Raw genomic sequence first — 10,214 nt, 5'->3', positions numbered from 1 at the left:
CTTTCGCGACCTCTGCGACATCATGTATACGGTCCGGACATCTACACGACAAGAGTGTTTTAGTCGGGTACGTTCTGTCACATTTAACTCGTTTTATTCCCTTACCGATTTTCCAACTAGACAAACCATAAAACTTTTTATTTTTCTATTTATACCGGAATATATCCTAACAGGATTTGATATAATAAGTTATATCGTACTATCCAGGTGAAATTTTGGAATAGAACGACTTCAACCGTCGCTCGTGTTCGTACGGTTTGGATTTATATTGGAATTCGGCCGTAGTGTTACGTTATAAAATATATTAATTAATTGGTTAGTTTACCGTTACACTTTATGTTTTTCCGAGTAACATCACTACTTGGCTGGTTATTAATTAGTGGGTTGAGCTGTAGTCTTAGGGCTGTCGAGATTTTCGGAAATCAGATAAAACTATTTAAGGTGTTAGGGTGGAAGTGGCAGTAGTGTGGTACGAAAGTCGTCGTCTGACGTTTAAGTTCGTTTTCGAGGGAAAATTTAGGTTAAGTGTTGGGTCGGGTCGTTTTGTTTCGATGAAAGACTTCTTATATCTCGTAAATTGTCGACTTCTAGTTTCACACAAAGGAGTCGTGCAATCATTTTTGTCCACTTTAATAACCTCCTGATTGTAGTAACTAATCCCCTGTTTTGGTCCCAGCTTTAATTAACGTTTGATCTAAACGTGATATTCACACACTTTTATCCGTTAACAAACGACTCTTTGCAAGCGGTACCGTTGAATTTATCCGCTAGTAAACAAGCACCAACACAAAGTTTGACGCGCGCACAGGGATTCACGTTTCTTTTGTTACTGTACGTTAAATTGTACGTGACGGTTTACTGCAAATTACCACCCCTTGTAAGAACACACACGTGTCATTCTTCTTTGACGACCCCATAAAATTTTAGCACCGACGTCCCACAAGCTCTAAGTGAAAACCTACTCCGAAGCGACTTCGTTTTGTGTCGCCTCTTTTGTAAATAACATCTTCACTATCGCTCTTGTAATTGTTATAGTCGCAAAAGTAGACACATTTTCGGTTTAGAATTTAGAAATTAATTTCATGATTAGACAACTCCACGGAGTACATCGGAACATTTGTTGTGAGTCGTATAAAGTTATGACCGTCTACCGTAACGGGTTGTTGTTCCTGACGGTTTTCGAGCGTAGGTAGGTAGCAGGTGGGTGAAGGTGTCGGTAGGGGGTTTCGTTGGAGGTCGACCCGGCGACGGTGTCTAGAGACTGTCTCGAGACACCTCCTCCCAAACCCGACCGTTTAGTCCCTCTCTACACGCAGTACATCTAACCTCTCCGTCACCCCATTATCCCAACAAATGCGAGTCTGACGGCATAGGGTCATTACCCTCCTCGTTTGACGTCCTCCCGCATAACTGGCGAGCCGTCTAAACGGACGACTTATACCTGAGCGTTAAACGCACGTATACCTCCTACCTATACGCACCACACTACCACCCGTCACACACACACACACCACACCCACCCACACAACACCACAACAAAACACCACACACAACACACAACACACAACACACACCACACACACACACACACACACACACACACACACACCACACCACACCACACACACACACACACCCCCACAACCACCACCAACACCACCCCAGCACCACAACACCACACAAACCCCACACACAACACAACCACACCACCACCAACCCCCCAACCGCACGCACGCACGCCCACGCGAATCCCATTACCGCAAGCCAAATAATCGCTACTAGCCGTTATGCATACCGTCTATATCACCTCTCCGAGGAAATAGAGACAAAACCCATTAAATAAATAAATCCGAACAATATACTCCGAACGTCTAACCCTTTTGGTTTCATTTAGACCACATAGAATATCCTATCATACAGTAAGGTTTCCACCTATATTTTATGTCCTATGCATACTTTCGAATTCGACGCAGCAAAACTCAATAACCGATGTCACTCCAGTAACGCGAAACAGTAGGTAGAATCCACGTAGACTCACGATCTCCTATAACCACTCATGTGGTAGAAGCACAAGTAGTAAAGAAGTGTAAAAACATCGTAAAACATAGATTACATTAAATAAGCCTATGTTTTCATTTCAACAACTATGGATTTCCGAATACCAGATGTCTGAAAGTGGAGATAAACATGACAACATTGATAAGAAAAATTTAACTACAACACCCCATATTTACAAAGGCTACAAGTAACATAATCACGTATAGCCATTAGCGATCGTTACAGGGAAGACTTACCGATCAGACCAAAGCAGTTTATAATAAAAACATGGTACATGTAGAACAAGTGTGTGAAGCCAAAATCTTACAGAGACTCCTGATGAAACTGAAAATCGTCGCGTTAGTTTTCACAATAGAGTTAAGAAATCACAAATTAAATCTGTTCGTTTTGGATTCTAATATGATTACTGTACGTCCATACACATGAAACACAACACATTAGTCCTGATACCTACATTACAACATTGAGATGAGACTACCAGGACCTGCGTTTGGTAGAGCATTAAAGTCGAAGGAAAAAGGACATAGTCTAGCACCTCCATCATATATCAATGGTGTACACAAGGGCGAGTGCACGTGCTCGTGTCGTGTCCGCTCGCTCTAGATCGACTTACATACTGTGAGTAAACACACGACCTGTTAGTGTGAGTGATTCAATCGTACTCGTTTGTCGCATACATTGCCGACTATTGCTTCTTATGTCTTGTATCAATTGATCCTCTACGACGCTCCACCACCTGGGCGCACCCACCATAGCATACAATTCTGTCCACCCCAGTCCAACACGACTCTCTACCCCTTATTCAGTACTGGTAAAGTACCTTCGGACACAAATCCTGACGATTATTGAATCGAACGACGGAGAAACTTAACGAAAAGCGTCGTACTGGTTCTATATTCATATGTTTAAGTTAATACTCGACGTCGCTCGTTGACTTTTTACGTAACATATGAGAACTTCTTAGCCCTCGGCTCAACGGAGTGCACCCAACTCTCTAAACGTAGGTAGACTGGCGTACTCACAACGTTTAATTACCTCTAGGTTCACGATTCGTTCTGCCTCAGATTTCCGGACCGACGAAATCGCGGCGACCCTCCCGGACCCCGACGCGCTGTGCCCCAGATTGGCGCTAGGCTACCCCCCTGGTTGCGTTCGTCGAAAAGGGACGCAAAATCCCAACCCCCAAATTCCTTTCCCATAGCCCGATATTAACGCATACTAATTTCTCTCTCCTCCCTGCTCCTCTAGCTTCATCCTCCGGATCCTCCCTTATATCTTTGCCTTTAGTATTAAATTCCGTTATCGTGTACCTGTTGTTTCAAAATCCCCACGCCCTATGCCGGTTTCATCAGTATTTCAAGTATTGTCTCACGTATATGCCGTGGCTGTCTCCTCCTGATTGGTGGAGTTGGCCCAATAGCCGTAGCGCCGCTTCTGTGACGTCATAGAAGTGTTCAAATCTGGATCAGTCTGTATCAGATCTGTTGCAGCCCCTTTTTAAGAGATTTGGGTATGGAGGAAAATAGAGAGGGTTGTGTTTTCTGACACTTGGTGAGTTCCCTGGAACACCGGGGACACATATTCATGTATAAAAGACGCACAAAAGTTCATTTTGCATGATAGGTCACCTTTAAATTAAAACATCCGTTATCCCAGTTCAATGGATGGCAGCTTAGAAAGAAAAATATATTGATTATTTTTTTCTTTCTGTTCTGATTAAAATCTCCTGATGTCTGTGCGTGTGCAGTTTCCTCATTCTGTATCTCCCCATTTTAATCCCATTTTAACAGCAGTTGAGCAGTTTCCTTTTTTCTCTCTTCAACTTTCCAGAAGTATCCATTTCACGTGTGAGAGGATATAAGCACTTAGTCGTGAGCTTGCACTCTAGGTCTTCATCGTGCAGTGCACCTGTTGTAAAACCTCTGCTTTCCTGCTCTGACCCACTTGCACTTACTGTATCTTACATATCTGTGGTATCTGATTCGATTCTTTCCTAATCCAGTGATAGGAACTACTTTATAGGCATTTGCTGTATCACTCACACCCATATGCCCTTGTACGTAAAAATGTTTTGGTCTCCTTTTGAGGCATGTATCCCCTTTCCATATCCTCAGGAAAGAGAGATGATGTTGATTGCTGCCACAGAGCTGGCTAACTGCTGCAATCTGCCCTCTGCAGAGAAACTAAATAGACTTCTCTCGCCTTCTATCGAGTTAGTGGCCAGCTCCAGTTTCTCCCTCCTTCACTTTCCTTCCTTTTGCCCTCTGTCAAAGCCTTGCTCTATGTCTCCATCTCTCTCTCACACACTCTCCATGCCATTAGCCAGCGGCTGACTTGTGAATGTCAGTGGGATCATGGTGATGGCTTGGGGAAGTACAGGCTGTCTCGTGGATACTGCCTGATATTCCCTTTGGTGTGTGGTGCCCACAGGAATGATATTACAGAACTAATGGGTCTACTGCTTTGTCTTTGCCTTGTTTCTCTGTGGATCTGAGTGCTGGCTGCTGTACAGCGTCAGAAGTGAAGTACGCTGAAAACTCAAATTGCTGTGCCAATAGAAACTAATCTGCCATCAGCCAACATGAGTTAAAATCCTGACACAACAGAGTAACATCTGATACCATGAATAAAACTACCGGTGAAACCCTGCATGACACATGCCATGCTGTGTAAAATATATTGTTTATCTGTACTGCTCAGTTACAGTAATCTTTATCTTGTTTCCTGGCTCAAAACACACAAGAGGTTCAGTGATGGAAGAGTATTTAAAATAAAGTTGTCCAATGTTGTCAACATTTTACTTAAAGGTATTTGTATATGGTTAAGGGGGATCCATTGGCAGGGAATATATAGTATCGTGTTTTCACTTCCTAAGATTGAGCCCCTTATATTTACATAGTGAGCAGGTCTTTTTCGAAGTAGTACACCATGACGCACTGCCATGTTTCTACAGTAGCCAAGAACAGAAAAACCAAACGTCGTATACGGAGAGGGCCTTTAATATTTTTACGTTGATGTGAAAGCTTGCAATTGGTAGCATGAATGATTTTAAAAAGCAATACAAGGCCATCTAGGTTCTACAAAACCAGAAGGGTGGACTCTGGACTCATCCCTTATAATCAGGATAATGTTCTTAAAATCTAACTGAATGCACAATTAAACTCCTCACTGTGCTTTTTGTTGCCCTCCAATCTCATCAATAGATGTCTCATGATGACAACAATCAAGATTTGGGAAACTCCCTAACAGATGTAACACTGCCTCTGTGAGCCACTCTCCCTTCATTAGCTGCATTGATGGAGAGACACCCTGAACTGGTTCTAATATTCTGTCTAAAACTAAAATGGAAAGTTAAACAAAGCGCTCCTGCCTTAATGTTTTAGAGAAACTCAATCCATTTCCCCAGTAAATCAATTGTAATGAAGTAGAATTTGGAAAGTAAAGTATTGCATAAAGACTGTAAATGTAGAAGGATAAGAGTTTCAACCTTAAAATGTTTTGAAAATAAAACCCAACTCTAACCATTAGCAATAGATTCCCATTTTGGTGTAAATTCTTTGTTCAGGTGAAATAATACTAGGTGCTTCAAATAGATTTTACAATAGAGGAAACATTGCGTAAAACTTTGTGGGAACACACATTCAGTTTAAAATTAAGTAAACAATTCAAACACAAACACACCAGACGTCTAATAAAAGACAAACAGCTTTTGGGTGATGCAGCAGGGGATTTTACCCTGATGTACAGTTCCAGGGCCGAGTAGATGAGCACCTGATGCCAGGATTTCGTGGTGTCAGTCAGCTTAAGACCTTTTACTGAAGATTAAGGAAATAACAAATTGAAAGGTGGCAGATTACTGACCTGCCAGTCCCAGGGAGATTCTTGCTGTGTCACGCTATCTGAGTGTCTGTGTAATGATCCTTAAGAATGTCATCGGTTTGTGTACTGCTCTTGTGTGTGCAGTAAACTAACACATTCAGTGCGATGTTATAATAAATGATTGATCTTCTCATTTGAAGTTATGTCTGTACTTACCTAATCAAAATAAATATTGAGCTGTTTGCAGTTGTTATAATCAAACCTTCACATTTTGTATTGTCAGTTGTCCCATGCCTTTAACAGCTTTTGTAGGAGCTTACTCGAGCAGTATGTTTCATTGCATCAAGCATTATTGGAAGATAAAGTGTCACCTTTTATTAATGTGTATTTAGCGCTGATGCCATATCACTGGTATATTGCTTATTGCTACATAAGCGATGAGTTTTTATTGATGTGTGAAAAGTGAAGTCAGGGTCACCATCATTGAGGTATAGCCATTCTTCATTCTGTTGCACCTAGTTTTTTTACACATTTCTTGTCACGTCACACTTGACCTTCACACTATTTTTGCACTTTTACACATCAAAAATCAACTAAGCCCAGCTGTATCTCCCTCTGGTAACTGGGGCATTCCCTGACTATTTAATTGGCTGATTGAAATAAACTACACTCTCTCACAGCCTTCAACAACAAGTCCACCATTTTAACTGCAGACCTCTCACCACTGCAGAGGGTGAAAACAGAGAAGTGTCAGCTTTCAGTTTCAACAGTGGAGTTCCCTCTACATAGATTTTAAAACTCAATTACACGTGCAATGTGAATTTGAAGAAGACAAGCAGTCCATAGGCGGTTTTATGTGTTTGACCCACTGAGGAGGTGTGTGCGTGCGTGCGTGCGTGCGTGCGTGCGTGCGTGCGTGCGTGTGTGTGTGTGTGTGTATATAGTCAACCATGACATTAAGAGTTTGTAAGGGACCTCTCAATGAAAAATGCCAATCCTGGAGAAATTGTATTGTATTCAGATACGTCAATGCGCTGAATAGATCTGTTCTGCAGATTTAGTTTCTGTGGAATTGCTTGGAAATAATTATAATTGTATTATTTTTGTATTTCTTAATTTTTGTATAAACGTGACCCTCAAGTGATAACAATTACATGTTTACACTTAAACCCTGACCTGTCGCAGGCCACTGTGGATTGGAATCATGAAAATGAATCACTTACCATTTCATATTATTATTTTGTGATTTATCCAACAGCTTGTCATTCCCCTATTTTCTTTCCCAATATTTCCCGCCCCTCAAATGCTTAAAACATGACAGAAAAGGTTAATTGAAATATTTCTTGATCTGCTGGTATAATTTGAAAGGAATATTCCCTTTCAAAGACCATTATCTCCCTGAATATTAGAGAGATATTACCTTCGCCCAAAATATCATTGTCACTTTCCTAACAAGTCTTGAATTAAATGTAGACAAAATAGCAGCTTTGGAAATCATAGAAGACAATCAATAGATAACTGATATCTGTAAAATATAGACTACCTGTTTTGGAACAGACCCTGTTTGTCATGTCAGACAGTACACCATGATTACTTTTAGAATCAACAATATGTTCACATTTTCTTTAGCTTACTTAATACCCAGAAATGACATGAATAGGCCCTGAACTTTATGAAAATACATGTTTTTTTTATTTTTATAAAGAATTATTTATGTTCTAAATAAACTGAGATATTGATGTTAATATTCCACACATTAATCTTTGCTGCTCCACTTTGCTGTTGTATAATTTCTGTTGTAGATTCCTTCAGAGACAGTTTAGTAATGTGATACTCACCATGATGGAGAACACCAGTGCCACGATGCTGACGGGCCACACGGGGCAGAAGCAGGACAAGATAACGAGGATGAGGTAATCCTTGGGCTTCGGGGTCTCCTGCACGGTCGCGTTCCCGATGGAGGAGCGGCTCAGGCTGGCCTTGGAGGGGGAGAGGGGGGCGGCGGCACCCAGCTGCCCGGCGGAGCCTGACCTCACCGACACACTGTGGCCATTCTGGTCGGCTTCCTGGCCCTTGTCAGTGTCCATGTTGACGGTGAAGGAGGTGGACATCTTCATCCCATGTCCCGCGGGCTCGGTGGTCAGCGCGAGGAGTTTCTCAGTCTCGTGGGGATGTGCAGGCTGCGTGCCTCCTCCCAAATTGGACTTCAGGAAGTCGGTGTCCGTGTTGATGGCCATGTTCAAAAGTCAATTGTATCAAATAAGATCAGAAAAAAGGGAATTGAGTTTAAAACTGGTTTAATTAGTTACAAGCTGGGATGCACATGCCATTACAGCTGAAGCAATATTTAATTTGAGTGAGGTTAAACAAGCTGAGGTATGCTGGGTGGATGCAAATTAGATAATTTGAAAGGTGCTAAGTATCAACCCGGCTAAAAGAAAGTAATAAAATCAGAAAGGAGATGTGGGATTCCTGCAGATATCATTCTTCCTCTTGAATCACTTTCCGTCACTTTCCTTCACATCCACTGTGTGGCTCATTTCCGAAGGGGCTCAGATCAGAACAACTCCCGTCTTCTTATACATCCAAGGAGGAACAGTTCAGACAGATGAGTTTTCCGCCTTGATCCAGTCCCAGTACTTTCCTTTAAGTCTGTTATTTGAAAAGTAGAAACACGCCTCTCTTTCCTTTTCTTTACGCAGAAGGATGGGGGTGAAGGGTCTCTTTCAAAGCCACTTTCTTATCCTCTCCTCCTCTGTCTCAACGACGCAGCAACACAGCGACTGTACTCAACTTGGAACCAGTGTCAAGTCACCCATACTGAAACACATAACTTCCGGCGACGAAACACAAAATAAAACACCAGCCATGAACATACAGTAAACGAAAAAATAATTAACACACATCGATTAATATATATTTTTGGAAGTAAAACAATATTAATGCAATGAAATAACGAGTTAACAACGTCATCGAGGATTGCAACGTTAGCTCACTTACCTTAATTAAACACGTGTTAAAAGCAACTGCACAACACCGGCCAGCACCCTAAAGTGGCCAAAATCAAACACACCCACAGGTGCACGCTGTTCTTCCAAACATGCTAGGTGCGGTGGTTATGCTAATGTCGGATCCTTGCAGAGAAACTTCCATCTTCAGTGAGGTGTGTGGAACTTTGTGCTTCTGTGATCCGCTCAACAAGTTTGAAAAATGTGGACTACTAAACGAGAAGAGAAGTTGATCCTGCAGCAGATTGAGCAGATTGACTTCCCCATACACATGACTAGGGTGAGAACAACAAACAAATTTACTCGTGTGTTTCACTAAAAGTTGTAGGCCTACACCTGTGCAGCTCCTTTTGCTTGAATGTGTGTTTTCTGGCTGTACTGTGGTCATTTAATCGTTAACCTCTATGTTGTTGCTATGGTGGTGTTTTATTTTGCTGCAAGAAAAGTCAAATGACTTTTTGTGTTGCTTAATATTGGTTTTAGCCGGCCTGGTTTGACTTGGTCTGTTTGAAGTGGTGTGCAGGCTGCAGAGTGTAGGAAACATAATATATTGTTGATTTATATTGTAGCTACACAATGGCTTTGTGGTGTGATGTGGAGCGTTGCGTTACCTTACTATCAACTGTCAACATTATAAACACAACACATCCATTTTGGAAAACAAGGATGGGTAATACTGAAATGAATGGGTATTTTCTCTTTTCAACCACATTGGGTAAAATGACGAAACACTATGTTGTTTTTTAAGTAATGTCAAATAACATAACTTTAGCCTGTATGGCTTTTGCAAATATGTTTCAAGTGAAAGGTTACATTTGGTAGACTGCTTAATTGAATGGCTGCCAGTGAAAATCTTCTGATGATAGGCCTATGCCAGATTACTTCCAAATAAATCTAAGCTACCGGGTACTTCAAGCAAAAACATTTGACATTCAAGCAATGCAGGAAATAATGTATTATTTGTCTTTCAATCAAATGCAGTACATGAAGTAATTAGGATCTATATAAAGTATGCATTCATCAAGGAGTAAGACCTAAACAAGGAGCCAAGAAGCATACAATAAAGACAATTATTTATTACTTTCCTTTCCAAATCCTAACATTACATATTTTATTTTGAATACACGATTGCCTTACTTCCTGTATGACATTTGCTTTCTCTGGCTAACTTGAGGCAACTCCTGTTGGAGCAGGGGCACAGAGCCCCCTCCTCTTCCTCTTCCTGCCTCCTCCCTTTCTTTCCTTCTCCTCAACATCAGCACCAGTGGTTTATGGAGGAAAGCCAACTGCGGAATGTGCTGCTATGCAGAATTGATTGTAGGCCTGTGT

General features: G+C 41.5%; 1 protein-coding gene and 1 long non-coding RNA gene across 2 annotated transcripts in view; one reads left to right on the top strand and one right to left on the bottom strand.

Annotated features, from left to right (window-relative positions):
- The window catches only part of trarg1a (trafficking regulator of GLUT4 (SLC2A4) 1a), a 14,172-nt gene extending 4,754 nt beyond the window's left edge, over nucleotides 1-9,418 (bottom strand). Inside the window, exons 1-2 of the mRNA XM_010768527.1 lie at nucleotides 8,878-9,418; nucleotides 7,716-8,710 (exon numbers count right to left, since the gene is read on the bottom strand). Coding sequence (XP_010766829.1) covers nucleotides 7,716-8,114 — 399 coding nt within the window. The 5' untranslated portion in view covers nucleotides 8,115-8,710; nucleotides 8,878-9,418. The remainder of the gene's footprint in view (nucleotides 1-7,715; nucleotides 8,711-8,877) is intronic.
- The window catches only part of LOC104943192 (uncharacterized), a 68,266-nt gene continuing 66,955 nt past the window's right edge, over nucleotides 8,904-10,214 (top strand). The window contains exon 1 of the long non-coding RNA XR_798090.1: nucleotides 8,904-9,165. This is a non-coding gene — a long non-coding RNA (uncharacterized lncRNA). The remainder of the gene's footprint in view (nucleotides 9,166-10,214) is intronic.

The sequence above is a fragment of the Notothenia coriiceps genome, unplaced genomic scaffold (genome assembly GCF_000735185.1).
Source record: "Notothenia coriiceps isolate Sejong01 unplaced genomic scaffold, NC01 NC01_scaffold00005786, whole genome shotgun sequence".
Taxonomy (NCBI): domain Eukaryota; kingdom Metazoa; phylum Chordata; class Actinopteri; order Perciformes; family Nototheniidae; genus Notothenia; species Notothenia coriiceps.
The sequence above is the reverse complement of the archived record's forward strand: the minus strand, read 5'-3'. Positions and strand labels throughout refer to the sequence as shown.